Source organism: Pleurodeles waltl, chromosome 1_2 (genome assembly GCF_031143425.1).
Source record: "Pleurodeles waltl isolate 20211129_DDA chromosome 1_2, aPleWal1.hap1.20221129, whole genome shotgun sequence".
Taxonomy (NCBI): domain Eukaryota; kingdom Metazoa; phylum Chordata; class Amphibia; order Caudata; family Salamandridae; genus Pleurodeles; species Pleurodeles waltl.
This window is the reverse complement of record NC_090437.1, coordinates 658,954,072-658,980,883: the sequence shown is the minus strand read 5'-3', so window position 1 is coordinate 658,980,883 and position 26,812 is coordinate 658,954,072. Positions and strand designations below refer to the sequence as shown.

At 42.2% G+C, this 26,812-nt stretch overlaps 1 protein-coding gene across 2 annotated transcripts in view; it reads right to left on the bottom strand.

Moving 5' to 3' along the window:
- The window catches only part of GAB1 (GRB2 associated binding protein 1), a 340,128-nt gene that overhangs the window by 120,903 nt on the left and 192,413 nt on the right, over window positions 1-26,812 (bottom strand). For both annotated transcript variants that reach the window (XM_069242593.1, XM_069242594.1), the window contains exon 2: window positions 13,261-13,555. In XM_069242593.1, coding sequence (XP_069098694.1) covers window positions 13,261-13,555 — 295 coding nt within the window. The remainder of the gene's footprint in view (window positions 1-13,260; window positions 13,556-26,812) is intronic.

Below are 26,812 nucleotides of genomic sequence, written 5' to 3'. Positions count from 1 at the left end.
TATCTGTCACTACTGTCAGATCTGGTTGGGGAAGGGAAGAGGGATCTGCCTCTGACCCAATTGTGGATCTTTATCCCTCACTGCAGATCTTTTGCGGTTCCTTCCAAGATCTGGACCTTGTCGGAGTGATTCCCTTTATATGTTGCGCCCACTGGAGTTTCAGGTCCCACTGCAGAGCCAGCATATGCCATCTGGCATTTGTCACCAGCAGGATGCAGGAGGCCATGAGGACCAGCAGCCTCAAAGTAATTCTCATCAAAATCCAGTTTAGAGGTTAAAACATCAGTATTATAGCCTGAATATTCTGGATTCGTTGCTCAGGAGAATAAGCCTGAAGCTGCACTGTTTCCAGAAGAGCTCTGATAAAAGGGAGTGTCTGAGAGGGAGTCAGGTGTGACTTTGCCACATGTATAGGGAACCCTAGTGAATGCAAGAGATCCGCTGTAGTCTGGAGGTGGATGACAACAGCCTAGGATGAGCTTGCCTTCAACGGCCAGTCGTCGAGATAAGAGGAAAACTGAAACCCCTGATCTCCGCAGATGAGCCACAAGCAGGCCATCACCTTGGTGAACACCTGAGTGGCACTAATAAGGCCAATGGGTAGCACAGTGAACAGAAAGTGCTTGTGGCCTACCATGAACCGCAAGTAATATCTGTGGGCAGGCAGGACGGGGATATGAAAATACGCATTCCACAAGTCCAATACTACCATCCAGTCTCCTGGGTCCATGGTAGATAGGGCCAGAGCCAGAGTGAACATCCTGAACTGCTCCTTCAAGAGAAAGAGATTGAAGGACCAAAGGTCTAGGATAGGGTGGAGGCCCTTGTCTTTTTTTGGGGACTAGAAAGTAGCGGGAATAGTAACCACAACCTACTTCTGGCACTGGATCCCTCTTTATGGCTCCATTGGCCAAGAGAGCATAAATTTCTCACGGAGAAGGGACTAATGATCGTCCGTCATCCTATCATAGGATGGTGGCATGGATGGAGGGGTAGTCTAGTAGGGGATGGACTAGCCCCTTTCAACTATCGGCAAAACCTACCTGCCTGACGTGATGGACTGCCAGCCGAGCAAGTGATGGCGAATCCTGCCGCCAACTGGCCCATGGCGGGGGAGTGACAGACTAGGAAGGTTTAGAAGCTGCTGCAGAAGGGGGAGAGGACTGCCCGACTGCTGGCCATCTGCTCCACGAGGTAAGTGAATCCTGCACTCTTGACCAGGCAGAGCTGAGTCTGTTTTGTCTCCAAAGACTCAAGTGCCATCAAAGAGCATGTCCATCAAGGAAGCTTGGACATCCCCTGAAAAGCCAGGCATCCTAAGCCAGGCATGGTGCCTCCAGACCACTGTTGAAACAGCTCTGCTCAGCCATGTCCAGTCCGCAATGGATTGTGCACTTCGCTGCACCTCTCTCGTCAGCAATAGCGTGAGAGAGTACAGCCAGGGCCGCCTCCGGGACCTGTGGCAGCACTTGAGCAACCATGTCCTACAGCGCGTGGGAATATTGGCCCAAAAGACATGACGTGTTCTCGGACCGCAACGCAAGGCTGGCAGAATAAAACATCTTCCCAAGTGAGTCCAATCTTTTGGATTCCCTATTTAGGGGAGCGGAAGGAAACGTGTCCTGGGAGGTATAAGCTTGGATCAAGCTTTGGATCGTCCGGGCGATGGCGGTGGGCAATCGTCCTGTTCATAGGAGCCCCTGCGCCCTGTTTGGACCAAGTACACAGTAACACATCTGTGAGGGCCTCTTTAAATGGGAGCAAGGGTTCTGAGGTGAAAGCTCCTGGTTGTAGCACCTCTGTTGCTGCTGAAGGCAGTTGAAGTTCCTGAACTTCAGCCGCTCTTCTCACCACTGTAGCATAAAACGCTGCCTCCTCCATAGCCATGGTAAGGGGAGAAAGCATGCCAACATCTGGAGAAGTATCCAGTCTGCTGGCCTCACCTAAGTCTTCACGCCAGTCCACAGCTTCATGGGGCTGGTATTCAAAAAGGGTCCGGCAACCCCTCCTATTTATCTCTGAGGCCTAACCCATAGTAAAGGGCTCAGGATCCTATATAGGAGGCAAGGCTCCTGCTGCCATTGGAGTCTGCATGGTACAAGACCCAACCAGCTCGGAGTCGGGGATCACATTGGGGATGGTGCCGCACTTGGGTGGGCACGGATAACGCCGGGAGTGTCAGCATCAGGGCCAGTGTTGGGAAAGATTGGGGTGGTACAACTGGTTCCAGGACTGGATCCTTTTGTGCCCCTTGACACCGAGGTCAAAGTCGCAGATCCTGCCTTCACAGGACCAGAAGGCGCTCCAGCAGTGTTGGGCTGCCCGGAAATTAGGTGCATGGCCTCGTATACTCTGATTTGGACAGGGATCACTCCAACTCCTGGAAACTTGGGAGGAATGGAGTGGAGTACATCCTTGTCGCACCTGGAGTACAACAAATTCTCAACAGAAAACTGTAAAAGAAAGCCAGTCAAAAAGTCTTTGGATCAACGCTTGCTGGAGAGGAAAGAAAAAGAACCAACATCAGAGCGCCAGGGGGAGCCTATATAGGAACAACAATGTCAAATTTGGTGTGGACAACGGACGCGGAGCCGATCTACGCCACCCAACGGTGTGCAGGTGTACAGCTCATGAAGATCTTCCAGATCAAGTCTGATATCAGGGGAGAATTTAAAGGTAAGGAATCTGCAACTAGAAGTCTCTATGAGACAGATTTAAAAAAAAAAAATTTCACAGGTCATGTCTGCTCCACTGAAAAATGACACCGCCAGATGTATAATTGCATATACAAGAACGAAAAGTTTGTATAAAACACAAAGTAAGGCTAAAAAAGTAGCAGATGTCAAGGAAAATATACTTGGAGGACGGGGAGCAAAGCAAGGTATATTCATCTTACACTTTCAGACTTACACGATGCATTTATAAACTTTTTTTCAAAAGTTACTTAAGTCTTTTTAACATCTTTTTATTATTAATTGAACATACTAAAAGGCAACGTCAATTAAATTCAAAAGGCTCAAATCTCTTGCAACTTCAGAAATATAGCAGCATGCACCCTGAATGACAATAGGCATACTAATAAGTCAGGAACCCTTATCAAAGAGTAATAAATTTAGCAATTCGTAATCAGGTAATAACGGCTCTACAAGAGCAGGTCTCACAAAGATCAAGGCACAGCATGTCTACCCTCATGATCCCTTGAAACAGCCCTTGTAGGAGAAGGCAGACAGTGTGTGACCTCTTGCTGGGGTATTCCTGTGACACCCCTAAATTATACGATTATATAAATTGGACCAACCTTCCATCATCCTGCCATATTATGAGCATATGAAAATACATTATTTCTAACTCAGTTTCAGGGTATTTGATTTGGGAGAAGTATGGAAGTACGAGAGATAAAATCCTTCCTGACATTTTTGCTGCTAAAGTCACAAAAACTCTGGCCCACGTAATATGCTCTTGTCCAACTTTTTTTTTTTTTTTACTAGAAATATGTTTATTGAAAATGTTTTCCACAGATCAAAAAAGTATACAACACACAACACTGTAGCATCAGGGTGCGTCATTTACACTGATACACATTGCAATATCACAAAAGTAAATGACAGGTTACGCAATAAACTGAAGGCAGGCGAATCCACAGGTTCATGGGGTGCTCAGCAAGGGAGCACATAAGGTGTGGAACTCTGCACGTGTCCACAGAGGAGTAAAACACAAAATAGGTAAACCGTGTACCAATACAGGTAGGAAGGATAGACTGCATGACCACCAAAACGTGAGGGTGTCTTGAAGCTGGGTAAGGGGAAGGAGTCTCTAACAACAGGGCACCAGGAGGGGTTGGAAAAGTGGTTGAGGTAGTGGGGGGCTAAAAGATCAACACCACTGTGTTGATTTTGCCTTGCCGGGGGAACGTCTAGTCAAAGAGCTGAAGTGCTCTGAGCCGGGGTGGCGTAAAGCAGATGTATTCCAGGGTGGTGAAGTAGTCAATCAACAGCTGCCAAGTATGGGCAACTTTAAGTGTCAGTATGTGCTATATCATGGGACAGAAGCCCCATGTCCATGACATGCCAGAGGCGGGTGAACCATTGAGCAAAAGAAGAAGCAGAGGATTTCTTCAAATGAAGGGCTATATGTTTTTTGACAGCACCCATCATCTGACTGATGAGGCGCCAGTCAGGGTGTCTCGTCCCCTCGAGCTCTATGGTACGGATGCCCAAAATGACCATGTGGTTGAAATCGGAAAGGGGAGAACCCACTGTGCCTGGATATGGCTGAAGACTTTCCAATAGGTTGTGATTAGAATGCATGACCACCATATATGATGACACTCCTATGGTGCCACACTGCATCGCCAACAGAGGTAGCTGGGAAGGGAGTAACAAGGCGAGTTGGTGTGTAGTACCACTGTCAGATTTGCGCTGTCTCACGCTGCAGTACGCTTCTGTAAATTTTGGGGATGTCCTGCCAAAGTGTTTCCCATTGTTTCTTGGAGATGCCCTCAGAAGTGTCACCTTGTCACTGTGATTGGTTTGTGTGTTGATACAATGAGGAAGAGTGTTGGTTCGTATTTCCCGCTGAAGGTGTATGATGTTATCATGTGAGACAGGAGTGGGTAGGGTATTGAATAAATAAAGGACCTTTGGGAGAATTGTCATTTGGACGGTGTTGAGACCCACCTAGCTATGACATGTGCAGTGATTTCCACCCACGGAAGTCCTCTAGAATGGACTTCCGGTATCCCGACCAGTTGGCTTGTATACAGGAAGTCAAGAAGGGAATCAAATTAAGGCCTAGGTATTGAATGGCTCGTGAAGCCTATTGGAACAGTACTAGACACTAAAGTGGGAAGTTATTGCTTAGGTATTCTTTGTGAAACCTTTTTAACTGAACGCAAGATGTTTCTACCCACAGCTCTTTTCCATTTTGGACTTCAAACCTAGAGGCTAGGAGCTTCTCTTTTAGCTGCTATGAATGAAGTTCTTCTAAGCAAAGATCCTGTTTTACATGTATAAATGATCGTTTAGATTGTAATGCTGATTTTGTATAGTGACTTAGTATTAAATAACTAGCAAATTCTTAATTCAATTTGAGCTGAGTCCAAAATGCAAAAGAGATATCAGCAATCCCTCCGACATGCTGTAGAACTGCCTACAGCTTGACAGATACCCAGAAGAGATACAAGATGTGTAAAATAGTATATAATGTTTAACTATAGCACCAATAATATGTATCATGAATAGTTTTTATGAAACCGGTGCAATGTAATGACTCGTATTCAAGATAACAAAGAATAAATCATTTTATGTGTATAGAATAAAATGGATGTGACACAAAACTCTCTTGAAAAGGTTAAACCAACAAGGGTTGCAGAGCACTTAAATGAACAAGGTAAGATAGTATTAACAAGGTAAGATAGTATTAAAAAGTGTGTGATGTGTCTGTGTATTAAATGAAAGAATAGCTTACACAATGCATTTTTGGTGTACAAATTGATGAATCAAGGTGGTGGGATTGAACATTTAAGTTTTCAATAAATAAGAAACATGTATGTAAAAGAAGAATCGACAAGTAAAATTAATAACATGTCCACTTCACTAGGCAACTGAAAATAAGCCTATGTAGCAGAATGAATACAGTTGCTCAATTACAAGAAAGATTATCTGGGTTGGTTTATAGCTGTGTTATGACAGTTGTAAATAGGTGAATTTTTCCAGAGGTCTTTTAATTTACATATTAAACTTATCTTTGATCATCTGTGCATTGTTGTTTTATAGTGCAAATTAAAAAATACATTTCTGTAAAAAGCTATATTGGCTCCCACAGTAAGCACCACTGGTGGGCAACAGGCTGAGAACTATTTCAGGCTCTACTCTTTAAAGAACAGGTAAATTGTGGACTTTGGTCATGTGGTATAACCATCACACCAAGGACCTTACAGAAACTGGCATACTTACACAATGTTAACAAACCTCCCATTATGAGAAGAAGTCCTTCTCTTCTCAGCAATTGTGTTCATAATATTTGGGAATTATATCCTATAGTAATTATTCACACAAGCAAGGTGCACAAAGTTTTACCTCTAAATGGTTAGAACACAGCTCAGGGTAGTTAATAAAGGCTGTGCCAACATGGTACAGCAAGGGTCAGGGCCTCCACTCCGTCTATTTTCAGCACATTATATCCTGCATGATGACAATCGTTTTTTGCATCTGCTGGAGTTCTTTTCCCAGGGACATTGCCAATCGCAGGACAGAGAAGGTAGGAACTCATCAGCTGAGGGACAAGGACAAGGTGGTGGTAAGCTGCTGCACAGATAATATGAACTTAGAAGCCCAAGGTGAGCCACTTCCATGCTGAAAAACAGCCAGTAAAAAAAAGCAATTGTGGACCTAGATATGTCTATGCAGAGAGGGTTTAAAGCAGCAGTCAGGAATGGTGGCAGAGTGACCACGGATCAGGTTAGGCTTCAGCCTGTCCAGGGAGAGCAATATCTGCTTCCACCTTTTCCTAAGGAGTACGGCAGGACAGGACTTAGTTGCTGTCCACAGTCATTGTATTCTCTGCATTAACTAAGAGAGATCCACAGTCCCTTCATTAACTATGAGAGTTTCAGTGTCAGCGAGGCCAGAATAAGCAGGACCAAACTTTTGCAGATGTGATAAATCTGGACACAGACATTAAAAATTCTACCCTAATGCTTTGTGTGAAATTTTGCCACTCATAACCAGGGACTTGGAAAGAAAATAGTAGCCATCGGCACGTCTGCCACCAGAGGCGATTGCTTGCACAAGAGCATCTTAAAATGGTAGGTAAAGTTATTAATGTTTCTCATTCAGTAACAAAAACTATGCAACATCATAAAAAACGTTCAGTGGCGTGCATGATGTTTGTTAAACCTTTGACTGTTTGCTGTGATGCCAGAAAGGAAACCAGCAAATGTTTTAAAAGGCACAGAAGTGTGCCCTATGATCAAATGGAGGGGGGTGGGGAGGTACATGCATTTTGGTGAGAATAACAATCTGAATTCCTAAATTCCCTAACAAAAGACTAAGGTTATAAGGAAGTTGATTGAGTATAGGCAGTATATTTAAAAGTAAACATGTACCTTAATGAGCTGTGAATGAGAGACAGTAGGTTCATTTGTGGATAGAAATGTGTAGGATTGTGTGACTAAGTACCTGACATGACAGTAAATTGAGATAGAAACTGCGCAATTGTTTCTTTATTTTGGAAGATATTGTTATTTTGTGAAAGGGCATAACGCCAAGACATGACTGTTCAGAATGCTGACATGGCCCAGGACATGTTACATATGATATAACATATTCAAAATATACCAGGGTATTATAGGGTATTATAAGTATTTTAGGTACTATATAAAGATTTTTGCCACAGAAACCTTAGATTCCATACTTGTAAGATCATTTTAGGTGCAATGCCTGATTTTGAAGACTGTTTAACCTGGTGAGGAACATGGTTGACATTGAAACTGTATGTCATGGGTGGTAGTTATAGTAGAACATCAACTGTGAAATTTTGAATAAAGCTTTGTGTACCCAGTATTAAAATCCCATCAACTTAAACATCTCCCTAACTATATTTTCCAGGCAATTTAGGCTGTATTTAGAAGTCTGCAATTGAGTCTTAATAGTTGTGTCAAATATCGTAAGGTGATCTTTTTTTTTTTTAAACAGTAAATGTTTGCGATCACATATAGCATGATGAGGGAGAGAGAGAAATAATAGTAAGAAAAAAATCATAGTAGTGCATCTTTTAGAATCAAATACATACCTTGGACCAGGCAAGGGTATAAGTAGCAATAGAGTAAAGTACAACTCCATTGTGATATGTTTTATCAGCATTTCATACAACTGTTTTGATTCTGAAATATGCCACAACTATTGATGTCTTGTTAGTAGGGTGCAGGGCTCCCCGGCTGTGGGCTTTGGCCACATTAAGCCTGATGATGTTTTACTTTCGTCAATATCTATTTAAGGTTGTCTTTTGGACAGAACATGACTTATGAGATATGTGTAGTAGGTGTGCCACTTAGGCTAAACAGATGTGGGCTTTGGCGAAGCCCGCTATGGTGATTATAGGATTGATGTTCACAAACTTCACTAGGTGAGTTTGAGACTCCACTAACTACTCAGATTTATATGTACTTTGTGGACCTGTGGGTGTGTAGCCACAGAGCACGGCAACTTTGTGAAGATGCTTTGAGGTTTGAGAAATTTTTGAGTAGGTTTAATTTTAGAATCCAAAATATTCCAGTCTGTATGTGTATACGGTATGAGTGGCAGTTTGGCCAGCCTAGCCATGAACTTGATGTATACAGAGTTGTGTTTTGTTTTATTTGCAATGATTGCAAAGCTTAACATTCACAACATTAGCAGTAAGTGTGTGAATGTTCATGAGTCGGCATGGCACTACACAAGGCCCTCAACTTCAAATTTTACAAACATTCACAGATACAAATAGCACTGCTGCTTGCATACTGGACTTTGCTTAGCTCAAAAATGATTGAAAGGGAATTAATCTAAGCAGGAAAAAGGCACACAATGAAGCCAAGCATATTCAGGATTTTTTTTGAGTTTGTAGGAGTGCAAACATTAATAATAAAAATATGTCATTAAAATATAGTATGAAATAACATAATAAAAGACCTATTTGAAATTGTGCATTAATAAATAAAAACGGGTAGCTGATATGGTGAACACCATAAACACGGTGTATAAATATGAACAATAATGACTAATGAAAATGTATTTATCAAATAACAGTTAAATGTACTTAAAATGAATTAATATAAATACTGTCACTGAATTAAATGATTATTTGGTTTAAATGTGAAATAAAATACTTTATTAAATATGGGCCTACATGAAAAGGTCCAATACTACTTCTACGTTTTAAAAGTTTGTGCAATGTTTTTCTATCTAAGCAGTTTCTAGAAGCTCAATATTCATTGTTTACATAATGCTGACCTCACATATTTCAAATTTTTAGCGCTAAAGGTTTCAATATGCTGTGTAGCTAGTACACCACGGAAAAGTTATGTTCTTATGTTGTAACTTTTGTCTGTCCTCCTGGGATAAGATAATGTGTACCCTGGAACAATAGTCTTCAGTGCTCATATATAACCTGCAACAATTGTATTCTACTGCGGAAACTGCTGACTGCAGGGAAAGAAGGTGAGCCAATCGTGAACAAAGAAAATGAAGGAGAGACTTCTGAGAATGTGGAATAATTTTAATTGGTTCTGACTTAAACCACCCTATAACCTCACCAATAGAAACTTAGTTAGTTGCGAGGAGATTCTATTTCACTTCAGTGCTGTTTAGATGTCCTAGCTCTTTATCATTCTGACAGTTCAGATGCATTAAGGCCAAACATTACTGAGCTGTTCCCAATTATGCCATTGCCCAAAGAAGAAGACCAGAAGATGCTCCACTGATGGAGACATCACTGCTTTCTGATCCATTTAGTAGAGGTACATTCAAATGTGCATTTGTCTTTCTTGGAGATTTTTTTATGTTTCCTCTCTTTAGACAATTGAACCGCTATTTTTGGTTAGTGCCATAGTCTGATGTTTTCCAAATTAATTTTTGTCTTTTTTCCTTTTGCATGAAGCCTAAACATGCCTACCGAATTGGAGTAATAGTTAAGGATGTCAAAATCTAAATTCGACTACTTCATATAATTTGATTGTAAACAATTAGTCTGCAATAACTAAATGTATTCCGTTTCCATCTTCATCTGTTGTTGTTATTTTGCACAGTGGTTCTTGAATGTTGAATGATAAATATTCTGTCTTGGTTAAGAATCTTTCTAAAGTTTGGTCCGTCTGTATTGTTTCTGGACTTATACCATTTGGTCTTGCATTTGATTTACGTGATCTTAGCACTGTTAATCTAAAGGGCAATAAATGCTTGAACTTTATTAAACTGGAGTGTTGATTCATGGCCACATAGGTCATGGTGCGTATAAATTGACTCTAAAATGAAAGTGATGTTTATTGATTTGATTATTGTTAGTGTTGATTGCTAGGACGTTATCACACTTCTATCTGAGTCGAAAGATTATTGTCGACCTCTAAGAGTAATTGATGGTAACCCTATACGTGTCACCTTATAAATAAGTTATCTAAAGAAATATAAGGCTGGACAAGCCCACAAGTTCTTCACACAGAAAGTCACCTCTTGTGGTTCTCACATCTTTTTATTCGAACAATGACTAGGTTTTGATACAGAAGTTTGGCACTTTTACCCTTTGTAGCTGCACAACTAAAACTTACACAGGGAGCCAAATAGAAATTGAATACTATTGAGGAATTAATTATAAATGTGAAATTCCTTTTCAGTGGAACTGGAGAATGTAAGAAAGGTGAACCCCATGATAGCAAATATCCACATTCAAAGTTCCTTCTGGATAGCAATTTCTAAAACTATGATGTGCTTCCCAATACATAGCTGGCCAGTACTGAAAACCTCATACATGGATGCAAAATCACTAAAAAAAATAAAATAATTGTGCTACCTAGAACTTAAATATCCAGCCATAATTATTTGTCCAAACCTCTATTCATCTGTGCCCTGACGAAGATAGGTTTCCGATCAAAAAGTAAAGCTGCAATTCATTTTGAGTTAAATATATCACGTTAAAATAGAAGGAAAGGTTCATATTAACATCTAAATCTGAATAGAAATATAAAAAACCTTCTGTGGCATTTAAGATTTTAATAGCACCATGATCCACGTGTCACCACACCTAAAATTAAAAAAATGAAATGAATAGACTATTCTAACCAATGAAAACTCCCAATTTTTCACTTTATGAACTATGGTATGAGGACCTCTACGTATGGCTAGTGTCTCTAATAAAGCCTTATCACCATAAACTTTGTTAAAATCAGAATACCACTGCAAACTAGGTTGTCTACCTTTTAATATCAGTCCAGCTTCCCGCAGATAGTTATGGTAAGGTGTCTTAGATAGGATGCAGGGGGTGAATGATTATATAATTCAGTTGCACGTGCACATTGTGCATTTGAGTGTGAAGTCAATCTGTACATTGATTTTAAGGGGACTGGAATCAATTTTGGAGTTCCTATGTGTAGATGGTACACAAGATGGAGTGTGAAGAGAGTCTAGCATACAGGGATGTAGACTGTAGTAATATTTTTTAGGTCCTCTGAAATAGATTTGACTCTTGTGAAAGGAAGGCATTATACTGATACTCCCTCTGAAGAGGAGGGACAGCCCCTGCCCCCTTTCTGCTTCATGCTTCCACAGAGGTGTTACTGTAGACAGAATTGTGTGACAGCTGAATAGGAAGGCCTCTCCCCTTGCTGTGCCTTTGACTCAGATTACTGTCAGTGAAGATCCAGATTCCCCCACTTCCTGCTTAATACGAGTGACAGATTTTAGCCTGACCAGTCTTGGGCTAACATTCAAAATGTCTAGGAAGCACCAGAAACCAGCTCCAGAAATGTAAATGTGGGATCCATAGCTAAAGCAGAGAATAAATGCAGAGTAGAAACCCTGGTCGGTACACAAGGACGAACAGCCCAGTGTGGGTTGGTCATGATCCAGTGTGGAAAGCAATCATCCTTGATGGCTGGTTTCTTTTCGAGTGGCGACAACATGAGCAAAACCTGTGTAGAGGTCCTGCAGAAGAAGGAACTATCACCTGGGGACAAAATGAATGGGGGCCAGCATTCCCCAGAGAACGGCCTGTCTTACTTTTATACTAGCCCAGCTGCCTGCTGGTTGACGCTCTATGCAAAGAACTTGGAGCTGCATCTGCCTGATAAGGGGGCTGTAAGAGGGTCCCTGTAAGAGGATTCTATCTAGAAAAAAGAGTGACAGCTGGGTATGAAGGGCAAAGAATGGATATTTACCCAGTCTGGGTTTCAAGAACCCTGTGGAATTTGATACTGTGGCTTGAGTCTTCCATCAGCAAAAGAAAACAGGTGCAAGGAACAGGAGAGTACAGGTTTAGAGCTGCTTGTCAGAGTGTAACTTTTGTAAAGGTCCTAGGGTGACTGACCCTGGTAGAGATTACAGGGTCTTGACAGGTGCTAGGCTACTGAGGTGCACAAGATGAGAGTTGATGAGGAGCTATAGTCCCTGTAGTGAAAAACAGAGCCTGGCTGGAGTTATGATTCACTTTCGAGTAATAGCCCACTGTTAATAGTGAGACAGGTTTTTCCAGGAGTGGCAAAATTTATTGTGCGTTTACAGGTGGATACCTCATGTTAATTACACTATTGTAGGTCTGCCTGAACCTCGGTGTGATCACTCTAGGCAGAGACCTAATGTTAATGATGAAGCCTACAGACCTGGTTTAACAAATGAGTATGCACTGTCAAATGAAGTAAGTGATTCTTTTTTTTACTGTGATTACCTTAATAAAAAATGCTAGACTATCTGTACTGATCATGAAGAGTTATAGTGAGAGGTATACTTGCTAGCTATATCTATCAGCTATAGGTTAGGGGCTGTACTCATGTGGTCACATAGTTCCTCCCAGATAATTGAAGCACTGATATTTCTTTAAGATAGGTAATCTTCACACTGGTTTTCCTGAAGGCACCTGTTAGAAAGGGACCCAATAATAATGTCCCTCACTGAACGTAATTTTTGGTATGGTACAGGGTTTTACCAGTTGTATATTGTGTACGCATCTGTACATTTGTGCACAATATTTAGCTTTATTTGCCTTAAAGTACTTTCCTTTTCAAAGAAAAGAACTGGCTGGATGATAATGTTCTTTCTGTGATTCTGAATCCACATCAGCTCCCAAATGGAGCCTTGCAGGGCCCTGAGGTTGCTACCTTGAGTGCTAAAGGGGTGTTCTTGCTTTCAATTTGGGATGAAAACAACATAGAGACCCTTGAATACCAATGGTAAAGTCCCTCAGCTGATACAAGGGAGGTCCAGTCACCCATGGAGGCCTTTGTGCTCTCCTAATTAATCATAGACTTACCTCACGTCCAACAGCCGACAATATTTATACGTTATTAGGAATGGGCACCACCCTCAGACAGCTGACGCAAGACTACATCCCTCCAGTGCAGCAAAGCTCTATGCTTATGTTATGGCTACTAAAGAATGTCACCAATGCAGAATTATTTGCTTTTTTGTTCCCAGTGTTACAAACTGGACAACAGATCATTCCAGTTGTATTTGTCAGTGAACTATCAGTGACACGTTAAGAGAATAAGGTGGCTATTACCTAATAAACGACTGGGCTTACCTTCTTCTGTGGGGTTAAATCCACAAATTTCACAAATACACCGCACCCACTTATTCATCTCCTCTTCAGTGTCTGCAACCAGGTAAAATATTCTGTCAATGGTTTTAATGTCAAAGATGTAACTGTTTTCAAACTCCTTCTTGTTAAATGTCAGTCCAGCATCCACCTGCTCACACAGGTTTAGATCAATAATGCGTATTGGTTTCTTGGTGTGGTCATTTTTGTAGTACTCAAGTACATCCGGATCTCCTGTTAGACGTCCACTGCGAAGAATAAACCATCTCTTCTTCCAGGCCTAAGAAAGGAGAAGAATTTGCTTGTTATGAAAGCATCAACTCTAAAGCTGTTTAGTTTTAAAAGAAACAAAACAAAGCATAGATAATACTGAAGGAACAAAAGAATGAGCAGTTTCTTTCAATGGTAATCACACTATTACCCAAAAGTATAACACAGTAGTGGCTCACGGGTATTACTGGGGGCAGGGCAGGGCTGCACAGTGAGTGGGAGAGGGTGTGGGGATATGAGAATTCATAACATTTGAAAAAAAATATATATATATTAAAACACTTAACTCCACTTCCGCGCCGCTCCTCTTCTGCACGCAGGCACAGGCTCCCAGCCTGCCCTGCAGCCAATTCTGACGCTGCTTAAGGCAGCGTCAGGATTGGCTGGGAGCACCCAGCCAAGGCACTACCAGGCAACCATGTTGCTGGGCTGGAGAGAGCCCTGTGCACATGTGTGTTTGGCCAGCCCAAGATGGCCGGCCAAACACACATGCACTCCGAGGGGAGTGCACAGTGCACTCCCCTTTGCTTGTCACCCCCAATGCCCCACCCCTTTACATTGTAATGTGGTAACCCAGAGCTTAAGACAAGCATCACATTTTTAAAAAACGTATTTTTCTAACTATGCAGTCAGCATCATTATAATGCACACAACTGTACAACTTTTGATCTGCAATGGGCTTTACTTCATTCACAACTGGAGCTGTTGGTGCAATTTTATAACTCGGCTCTATGAAGAAGACTAAAATACCCCTCACTTGACATCCATTTGCCGAATGACACTGCGTGGGTGAAGCAAGTGAGCCCAGCACTCGGTTACTTCACTGAGGAAATGAAGCAAAGAAAGTGGCTAATTGTGCCTTTTACACCAGCATGTTCAGTGAATTTGATCAGCCATTCACCCTCGGCATCCATCTTTCCTTTTGCCATCCATTCACTTCTCTTCATCCACCCATAGTCCCTTTCATTCATCTATCTCCCATGCTTCATCCATCCTTCCTCCATCATCCTTACTTCTCTCCATTTAATACTTCTCTCCATACTTATTTCCATCATTTCATCCACCCATCCTGCATTCCTCAATTCATACATTATTCTGTCCAATCCTTCCCTGAATTGTTGGTTTCCTTTCGTGTTCTAACGTTGTATTTCACTCATCCTACAGCCTCATCATGCTAGTCTCTTGCAATGGTATTTAACAGCTCATGTCTGAAGATCGCGATCTCTAAACAAAATCAAATAAAACATCACATTTTAAAGGTACTATGCCATCCTAACACACATGCACCCTCAATGTGGGTCTTTAGAATATGCCACCATTGCAGCTGGGATAGAAGCCACTGCTGTGGATATGTTTGCCTACTATTGGCTCAGAGTAGTTACTATACAAGACCAATAAGCCTTCTTTTCCTCTGGAAGCCAAGTCATGCAGGACCCTATCCCTGCTCATGACACTCTCTTTGAACAGACACAATGTCACCAGATAATATACAGCTATATAGACTGAGACTAAGTGATTACGCCCCAAGCGAAAGCAAGGTGGGATTCTGCTCTAGTGCATTCTCTATTCAACAAGGAATGGATATACTGCTGCAGTTAAATCAGGTTATTATAACCCAAACAGCAGACTGAGACTAATTTTAAGTTCCTACACCAGAAATACAGCACGCCCCATATATCTCACAAATTCAACACAATAAATGCCTAGGTCCAAACATTTAATTTATATATCTTAGATTTGAGTGTTGCAGGATTGTAGAATGTTGTGGTTAATTATTTGAAATCACATCTAACATGATTGAAATCAAAATGCCACCATCTCCTAAAGGAGCCCTGCTGGGATATATTGGGGATACGACACCGCTGGTATGACTATTACAACAACTGCTTTATTGCTAGTCAAAACCTGGTAGCATGTGTGTGGGGAGGGAGATATAGAGTGCCTACAATAAATGCTTTGTTGTCTGACCTAATGTATTAGATTGAATATTTGGAAACTTACTAGTCTACCCTTCCCTCGAGCAGTAGATACAAAGATATTTGACATGCCCTGCAGCCTTGCTCAGTTAATGCTATCCTTCCTATATAAGAAGTGCCTGCAAAAATGGAACCAAGCCCCTTTTACGATACTCTTATGGGAACCCAGTTAAATAATTATTTGGCGAACAGACAAAATGAGAGTAAGTGAACTGAATTCCTGCTGGGGTGTGCTCGATCCTTCAAACTCCCCTTGACATGGCTACCTGACTTCACAGGCAAGAGCAAAGCATTGCCTTGCCACTCCCATGACTTGGACGTTTACCCCATTACGGCTCAGGATTTATACGCTATCTGTGCTAATGATCCGTTATTGTGTGATGTGCGAGGTGACTAATTCTTTTACCTGGTATTTGTGACTTAAATGCTTTTACCTGGTATTTCCCTGTAATGTTTGAAAATGTAAAATAAAATATAAAATCAAAAAACATACATTGCCCAATGACACCTACATCACCCCTGCTAAAGCAGGGGAAAGAGGGTTTCGTGACGCCCCTGTCAACAGATCACAATATGTCACATACAATTTGAGAAACATGACATGGGTAATTTGACTATTCCTCAAAAACAGAGAACAATAACAGATCATGAAATTTAATGATGCACATAATCTACAAATCATTAAGATAGAATACATGCCTGGCTGAAACATCTCTAATTATTTAGCCCACCCTTTCTTATACTGACCTTTACCCCGACGTAGCATTTTATCCTAGTTTGGTCACCTCAAGAGTTAGAATGGTATGTCAGCCATATTGAAGTAACAGCCACATAAAAGTGGCTAGGTAACACAACAAAGATAGATGAGCAGTAAACAACAATTCACTCTTCTTATCAATCAACCATACGAGTGAGATATGTAAGAAATATCTCAAATGTTTTAAAGTGTTCCAAAGTCTGCTGGGGTGAATCCAGGAAACAAGATTTAAGTAGCTTGGTTGATGCACTGATTTTCATCTAGAAATCTTTAGACCATCCTCCAGAGTGCAACGAAATGTGTTCCTTTTCAGAAGACAAGTGAAAGCAACTATTTAAGCAAGGTGCGTAAGTGACTATTGAAGTCACATGACACAGCGACCAACTAAAACTGCACACAGATTTCAAAGATTACAGAGGGATTCCAATAGCTCTTTCACATTAAGCATACATGCTTTATTCTCCTCTTTACGCACTACTCTGCTTCCCTAACACCCACATTTTGTTAGTCACAGGCACACTGGAAGGCTTTCCATCCTCTTGTCATCACTTGCTCCTTCCACAAAAGCTTAAATAAACTACTCCTAGAACACAGCTAAGGAAGGCATGTTTCATCATTAACTGAATGCAGGTATGCAAAATTTAAAACTCTGCTGCAAGTATCGCAAGGGGGTCTTTAGCAAGATGAAACGCTAAACACTCATATATATTTCGACATAGCTGATCTCTTCGATTTACTCTCTCATGGAGATTACGCAAACAATACGTGCAAGACATGACAGTTGCATCAAGAATACTGGTTCACTTCTGTAATTCAAAAGAGTAGAGTTTAGCGGTAAGCAAATAGACATCAACTCCACTAGACTGTTTATAATTACAGGTGAAATAAACACAACAAGAACATTTTTTTAATTCCCTGACATCTAGTAAGCTTTCTGCCGCCCGGGGAGTGGATCGGGGGTAACTGCCCCATCTGCCCACCAGTGGGCAAAACAACTTTCTCCCCATTTATTTGGGGTGGAGGTATAGCCATACCCCCACCCACTTTTAATAAAAATAAAAGAAATAATAAAAATAAAAAATAAAAATCTTCCCTAGTGTCTAGTGGGCTTTCTGCCCCCCTTTGGGAGCAAAAGGACCTAATACAAATGGGCCAATCAGGCCTCAAGGGGGGCAGACATGGCCAACAGTAATGTGCTCCCATGGGGAGCGACCCTTGCCCAAAGGGCCGCCCCCCTCAAAACAAAAAAACACACACACAACAATCCATGGGGCCTAAGGGGTTTCTGCCCCCCTTGGGGCAGATGGGCCTAATAGAAATAGGCCGATCTGCCACTATGGGGGACAGAAATAGTCTAATATAATAGGCGCCCCTGGGGAGCGGCCCTTGCCTAAGGGGTCGCTTTCCTTATGAATAGATACATAAAATAAATCAAATCCCTGGTGTCTGGTGGTTTCTGCCCCCCTTGGTGGCAGATTGGCCTAATAAAAAATAACCCTCCCCCCCACCCCTTGGGGAGCCACCATTGCCCAAGGGGCCGCTGACCTGGTTTGTTCACATAATGTAAAACAAATCCCTGGTGTCTAGTGGGCATTCCTGCAGCACGACTGCAGCTACCCTTGCCCAAGGGGCCACTCCCCTTGTTTGTTCACATAATGTAAACAAAATCCCTGGTGTCTAGTGGGCATTCCTGCAGCACGACCGCTATGCGATAGTGCTGCAGGAATGCTCAGACACATGAAAAGGAAAGGAAACGCCTTTCCTTTCCATGCCTCTCCGACCTCTCGTGCCCCGGTCCCGAGAAGTAAATAATCAGTTTCTTCTCAGGTCGCGCTGGAAGCCATGCGATCATGCGCTGACGTCATCAGATGTCACTGGGGTGTGTGGGGCAGGGCAGATTTTCGTGGGTGGTAGGGGAAGCGCTTCCCCTGCCATCCCTGCCCAGGAGAGGGGGTGGGAGGCCCACAGGGAGCGCTAGTGCTCCCCCCTTGGGCTGGGTGCAGGACGCAACTGTTACATCCTCGGCACACGAGCGCCATGGCCGAGGACATAACCTTAACATCCAAGGCACCCAAGGGATTAAATCAGCTAGTAAACAACATGAACTAAACATAACTTAAAAACAGCTGGGGCTGTGTGGTACTATTGATGGAAATTGAGACCTCTGCAGAGGATGAAGAAGCTGGAGCGGAGCACTAGGGAGCAATGAGTTTTATGATAATGTTTCCAAAGTTGGCCAGTGGTCCATGTGGATGCTGGTGGCGGGCTCTACCAAGGTGGTGGTGTTGGAGATGTGTAGTTTAAAGGCCAGGTGACCGTCACAGTTTACGGAGGTGGTGGTGAAGTTGATGTAGCCTTTGTAAATGATGAGATTCCTCCTCCGGGTTTTTTGGTCCTGTCTTGTCATCTGCCTTATTTTAAGTCAGGGAGGAAGGATAGCCAGGCCTGGCTGAAGAACTTAGCACAGGCATGTTCACAGGTAGGGCCAAACAGTAGCTACTTATTCCTGCTGGACAAAATCAACTCCCTCTGACTTACACAACACATGAAGGAAACCATACACAGCGCAGGATAGCTCTTCTAACCTATCTTCATGAATGTCTATAGCATCACAGTGGACCAACCCATTCCCTTCCCTGGTTAACTACCTGGTCCGCTTCAACACACAAATCCCCCACCAACATCTTACCGCACCCTCCAAAGCAATGCAGAGAAACTGGAGCAGAATTTCAAAAGATGCCTGAATCACATAACTCCAAATCAAAATCCTGCCACTCCAAGACAACCTCCCACAATCCATCACTTAATTCAACGCATGGACCACCTATGCCGAGCACTCTCTAGCCCCTCGCAAAACCACTGCTACTTCCAGGACAAGACTGCATGCAAGTTGGCATATGGAAGACCTCAGACTCTATGAATGCTAATGCAAGCAGCTGGCACCCTGCTGGAGACACACTCATAATGGCAACAACAGAAGAGTCTATAAGTCAGTCCTCCAACACCACTTTCAGCCAATCAAAGAAACCATGTGCTCAGCTCTGACAATCAAACAGTTCCAACAACAGCAAAGCAATTTTTGTGATCCTAAAAGATTTCACGTCCCCTGCTGCCAGCTCTACCACTATTGCCCCCACACAGGACCTCTGCAACCAGCTCTCCCACTTCTTTCATGACAAAATCAGCAGCATCAGTAACTACTTTTGCCAGCCAGCCGGATCCATTGTCCCTCACAGCACTCCAACCTGTTGAGTCAGTCCACTGAGGAAACACTCTGACATGCTGGCCCATGAACTCTGCAACAAAACCAGCCTCAACCGTGTGATCTACCTATTCGGGAGCTGCTTCGGACCATTACCCACACTTCATCTTCACTGGAGGACTCGTCCCATCTGCTACACACTCAACCAATCCTCACCAACTTCCTAACCTCTGCCACCGTCCCAGAAGCCTGAAGGCACATCACCATTTCTCTGGTCCTGATGAAATGCTTGGCAGACTCAAAGATACTGGCTAACCACCGTCCGACCTCCCGGCTTCCCTACTCAGCAAAAATTATTATTGAAAAACTTGTCAATAGACAACTGTTGAGCACCAACAGACAACTGTCGGGCTACCTCAATGACAACCACATCTTCAACCCCTCTCAATCAGCCCTTTTGGCCACCTGCAGCACTAAAACCACTTTCATCGCTGCTACCGTCAAAATTAGCATGATCATGGACAAATGTGACAATGTTCACTCATCCTGCTCAACCTCTACACATCTTTGAACTCGTTCTCACACCTAATCTTCACCCAATGCCTCCACGATTCTGGATTTAGGCTACCAGCACTCCTTTAGATTTGATCCTTTCTCACCAAGCACACATTATCGGTCAGCCTTTCACCCTAAACCTCAAAAGCCACCAACCTGATCTCTGGAGTCCCTTACAGATCCTCGCTCAGCCAATCTCTGTTCAACGTAAACATGTCTCTGCTCGCAGGTGTCACGAGATCCAATGGTACTAATATCATCTCCTATGTGGAAGACACCCAACTTATTCTGTCCCTCTCGGACAACATTTCCCACACCCAAACCACCTTTAAGTCCTAAGTAGCCAAGTGGATGAAGGTCAACTGTCTCAAGCTGAACTCTGACAAAACAGAAGTGGTTCTCTCCAGAAAGGACAACGCTCTCTGGACCTGGTGGCCAGCTGAGCTTGATCAAGCATCCAACCCCACCAGTTAATCCGGTGGTGGATAAACAGCTCTTGATAACCAGCCAAATTAACACAGTGGCATCCTCCCGCTTCCACACCCTCAAACTCCTCAACTCGATCTTCAAGTGACTTCCCTGATTACCCAGAGAACAGCCAAACAGGCCCTGATAACCAGTAAACAAGACTATGGCAACAATCTCTATATGGGCATCTCCACTCATCTTCATAAACGTCTCCAGGACATTCAAAATGCAGCAAATAGAATCACACTCCAATCCAGCCCCACCCACTTGCATCAGCAACTACCTCAAGAGCTTCATAGGCTTCCTATTCACAAACGCTAGCTCTTTAAAGTCCTGAATCACACTTACAAACCTCTTCACACCCTTGCCCCCCTCCCATAAACAATCGAGTCTATTTCCACACACTGTCCCAAAACTGCCAACCTCCTGTTAGCTCACACCCCCCTCTAACTCATCCGCAAAACGGCCAGGCTTTCTCATACCTCACTCCTTAATCCTGGAACGCCCTCTCAGCACATTAGAGCTGCTGGTTCCTGGGTTTCACAAGAAACATAAAATCCGGCTCTACAACTAGGCTCCAGCCAAGACCTGGCGTGTCTTCTGGCACCAGGATCCTCCTCACAGGGTGATATGTGCACCCTATAAATATTTTTTACGTAACATAAGAAATGAACAATGCATTAATACTAAGCAAACAAAAGCAATAAGTGGATCCAAGAATGAGTAAGTGTCTAGCAAAAGGGATATTCATCTAAACTATCATCCTGACTAAAAAGGAACTAATATGTAGTTAAGGAAACATTGGACTGCCTCATTCTGCAGCTGTGCAGAATTGTACGGCAAGGTGCAAACAACTGAACTTTATTAGTGCAGTGGGGTGTCCAACCCGATTTTCAGGATAGCCACATAAGACAAATTAGCAGGTAGCTAATCTAAATGAAACTTAATGATACAATCTGTTTTATCCTGAAATTCTAACACGCCTCCAAATCATTTGCAGCAGGACTGGACACCGATGTCTTCCTACAAGACCAATGCACATGTTGCGTAAAAATATATAGCAATGCTTTGCAGCAAAAGCAGTGTAGCCAGGTCATGAGAGGGTAAATGAAATGACTGGTCTTTCTCAAATCAGGCAATGTTCGTTCAACAGTATACCTTTTAACATTTGAGAATGCATTTGATGTCCTCATTCAGTTCACAAAAGTCCCTCTGCATCACACTATCCAAGACATTAATCTTTACAGTCAGCATGAAGGACTTCTCTAAACAGAACATCCGTACTACCAGAAATGTTCTCATCCTCCTACTGAAACACACTTGATAGAGAATAAAAGGGCATGCACAGTCCTCCGGCACCTGCGACTATTTTGGATGCACTGAATGTGTGGCTTTTTGATATAACACGAGTCGCAATGAAACAGGCACAGATAAAAAAAAAAAAAAAATACAAAACAAACTGGGTAACCTACACACTTTTATACGACAAACACAACAGTTCTCCGGATTACGGTACAAAGAACAATTTAGCAGAATAATGAAGCTGGGGCTGGACAAGAGCACTGACATCAGCCCTCTCGGTAATTATTGCACAAAAGCGCCTTTATGCCTTGTCTAAGTGCAACAGGAGAGGGTATAAATCACTCTTTGTTATGTGAAAATATCTGGGATTCTTTAAACCCAGTTCTATTTTTATCCTTGGAGTGCCTGCAGGCATGGGGAAAGCAGTACATTATCCTAGCTCAGAGACTTAATAAATTATGAGCACATTGTTGTTCTGTTTAATTGATGGTGTGTTTTCCGTTCACAAATGAGGGCTGAGTCTAAATACAAAACAAACTAACAAGTGACTTACATAAAACAAGAAAATAAATTTAAATTTGGTAGAGGAAAGACAATCTGGCACTGTATGCCTCCACTTCCTGGAAAGGGGACTGGATCGTTTTTTTTGACCCTTCGTATTCCCTGCAGTTCACGGAGACCATTTAATTTTTATTGCAAACTATGGATTTCGAAGAATGAAGATTGGTAACCCCGTCCGGTACATAAAAGCAGTTAATGTACCCGTAGTCTAGATCTCAACGCTGAATAAGTTCTGGGGTTTTTATGTTCCTTGATGTACCTTTCTCAGTGAGATACATCACTAAAAATGCCCACAAGTGTAAATTATGGTATTTGACCCAGAAGACAAAATAACTTCTGTTACTTAGAAAAAAAACCTTCAGTTTAACTGACATTATCGTTATGATCGAAAAGCTAAAAAGTCTAGATTTTCGAAAGGTATGGGAAGCCCTGCAACCACAACTGCCCCTCCTACCCCCAATGCACCGCTCATGCTTCAGACTTCACAAATGACAGCGCTTCAACATGGATATGACATCAGTGATGTCGCTCATGACTCCTTCAACACCACAGCCTAGAAAGAGACGTAACTTACTCTTGCATTTTTTTTTAGAAATCTTGTACAGAACTAAAAATTGTAGAGACTTCGAAGAACCAGGCAGTGAGCAGACAGAGAATGATGGTGAGTTGTAAGGGCGGGTTCACAAAATCACTGGGGATTGCATGTGCCCCGATTTGTGCAAAATAAGACGCTGGAGGTCAATTTCTTGCAGCCAAATTATAAATTCCAGGCACAACACATGTCAAAAGTGATGAACACAGCCATTTTTCTACCCTTTGGTAATCCTCAAATAAAATAAAGCATCTATAAACCAGAGAGAGGATCTGCACAAATGCCTTACCAAGTCGGCTGATACAGTCTCCTGTCCCAAAAACATTTCTACCAAAAGGGTGGCCCTGGATAAGCAGGGTAACAAACTAGGCACACGATTCCTTTGATGCTGCTTTAGGATGAAACGTTCTAGACACCCTACTGTGGAGACAAACTGGCTTTACCATTCTTCCTAATGGGGACTTTATGATCGGTCTTGTTGCAGAGTGGAGTCCCCAGCTCAAAGTGATTTGGTTTGTCTCCTTCATGCCCGGGACATTTACAGCCCAGAGTGGTAGATATTTCAAGGCCCTAGGTGAAGCTCTCATGAATCTCTTGAAATGGATTGTACTAGAATCATGGTTAGGAGATGTCATTGGCCCCAGTGCTTCATGAAGCCGATCCTCCAGACTATCAAACGATCACACAAAACCGTATAGGCAAGATATGGGGTGGACTAGCTATTGTAGTCAAACAAGCAATAGATCTCAGTAAAACAGATAACATTTCCATACAAGGTTGTGAGGCCCTCCTCACCAGATGCAGCCCTACACCAACGTCCTCCTGTAACTTGCTCCTCCTTCACAGACCTCCACCTAACAACTCAACGTTCCCAGACACTTTTCTAGATACAGTCTCAAACCTTATAACATTATACTTAAACCTATGCATTCTTGGGGACCTAAAAATTTGGTTTGACAAACCCAATATGCCCCATCCAAAGGCTATCACCACTGGCCTAGTCACACTGAACCTACATCAGATTGTACACAATCCCACACACATTGCTAGACACATCCTAGATGTCATTTTTGCAAAGCCCGAACTAGTTACCAGTAAGACTCACGCCAATCACATGGTCAGACCACCATTTGATAGCTTTCCAACATAAAATACCACAAATCAACACACCCCATAGCAACTTACATTTGTGCATTTACCGACCATGGAGCAAACTCAATTTTGAAGTCTTTGAAACACAACAGCCAACACACGTCTAGATAGAATTAATTTTGTTCCAAAACTTTATGAGTTGCTACAGGAAGCTTTCGATATTCTAATACCACTCAGAAAAACTAAATAGGACAAAAGAAAGCCAACACCTTGGAGAAACACAGAATTTAAAAAGATAAATCAACAAATCAAAAGGTTGCAACAGACCTGTCTCAAAACAAATAACATTCAAGACAAACTTCAGCTACACAAACTTAAAGGAATATACAAATCATCAACCAAAAAGCTAAGAAATGTTCTACCAGAATTTGCAACTAAAGAATTTTATAAAATTCTCAATGAATTTCGAAAATCTAAATGCATGGAAGGAAGTCAGCCCACTACTCAAGATTTCACAAACAAACTTGCAACTCATTATACAACCAAGGCAGACACATTGTACTCCTATTTAAAATACAAGAAAAACATCAGCATCAACCCCTTTCCTAAAATCCCCTCCAAGAATAAACCAACCCAGCCTCTGCACTCCTTCAAACAAATATCACAAGGTGAATTTATGGATTTGGTCCAAGCAAGCATGCCTTCCGGTTACCCTTCTGAACCTTTTCCACCACACTTCAAGAACATTCCTTTATCTACTGCTGCTGCCACACCTAAATCAATAACTCAAACTACAGGAACTTTTCTAGAAGACATACATACATACATACATCCGTTATTAAAGAAAACAAACCTAGACCCACAGGACCACAACAACTACAGACTAATCACAAATGGACCTTTCTTGGGCAAACTGATAGAAAGAGCAGCATTCACCCAGATGTTACAATTCATTGAAGACAATGCCATACTTTCAGACTACGAAACTGGATTCCTTCCAGGAAGAGGCACTGAATCGGCACTCATAGCAATCTGGGATGATCTTAAAAACACAGTTGACTGCAATGGAGTTGCTGCACTACTTCTCTTGGACCTCACATCTGCCTTTGATACTGTTGACCATGACACCCTAATTCAAAGACTCCACGGAGCCGGCATAGAAGGGACTGCTCTCAATTGGATTACATCCTACCTTCAAAACAGAACTAATATCTATTCTCACCCCCTTCTCATCCAAACCCTACCTCACAAAAGCATGGGTCCCCCAAGGATCAATCATCTCACCTATGCTTTTCAACATCTATATGATGTCCTTACCAGAACTGATTAATGGTTTTCAACTCACATTCTACAACTATGCAGATGACACACAAATTCTACTTAAATTGGAATGCCTCAAAGACATTGAAAACTCACAAATCTTCAGTTGCCTCAGAGCCGTTGATCAGTGGATGACTTGGAGCCATCAAGAACTGAATGCTTCCAAAATGGAAGTACTCACATGTGGCAACTGGAAAAATTATGACCAATTGTCTGCCTGGCCTGACTATCTTGGAAGACCTTCTCAAGTATCCAAGGAAGTTAAAACCTTTGGAATTACTATGTACTCCAAGTTAACAATGAATGCCTAAGTGGTCAAATAAGTACAATCAAGCATTATCACCTTGAAAACTCTGACGCCTCTTCCCTCACCTCAGATTTCCACACAAGGTGCAGGCTACTATTTCTATTGTACTATCCAAACTGGATTATGCCAATGCCCTCTACCATGGATTATCTCCATCTATTATGAAAAACAATAACTTATTCAGAACGCAGCTGTCAGGCTACTATTACATGTAAAGCTACAATCCCACATCTCCCCTACCTTAAGAACACTACACTGGTTACCTATTGCCAGAAGATCCACCTTTAAGCTGCTTTGTTTAACCCACAAAGCTACACATGGAACAAGACCGCTTTTCATCAGAAACAAAATGACCAAATACATTCAAAAAAGAAACCTCAGCTCAAGATTGGCACACCTCCTTAAAACACCACCATACAAGAAAAAAAGACAATAGGTGGTCTATCCTTCTCCGTTCAAGCAGCCAAACTATGGAATTCATTACCCCTCAAATATAAGATCATGGGATAACTATCTTGCCTTCAGAAGATTACTCAAGAGTTGGCTCTTTCCTTCTGTATATTTTAGATATCTATAGTTATTTAAGAAATATCTATCATTACTATTTCATAATAATAAATTATACACAATCTCTTTCAGCCTGTTTAACAAACGTGCCTTTACTCATATATATATATATATATATATGGAAAATGTCACTTACCCAGTGTACATCTGTTTGTGGCATGTTCCGCTGCAGATTCACATGCTATGCATACGTCTGCCATCTAGTGTTGGGCTCGGAGTGTTACAAGTTGTTTTTCTTCGAAAAAGTGTTTGAGTCACGGGATCGAGTGACTCCTCCTCTTCGGCTCAACTGCGCATGGGCATCGACTCCATGTTAGATTGTTTTCCCGCAGAGGGTAAGGTAGGAGTGATAGAGTATAAAGAAGAGATGTCCATGCTAATGGAATATATATATATATATATATATATATATATATATATATACACACACACACATACACATACATATGTACAAGTGTTTGTTTAACTTAAATGGCTACAGGCCTCCAGGGAGGTGGGAGGGTGCATGTGAATCTGCAGTGGAACATGCCACGAATATATGTAGACGGGGTAAGTGACATTTTCTGTT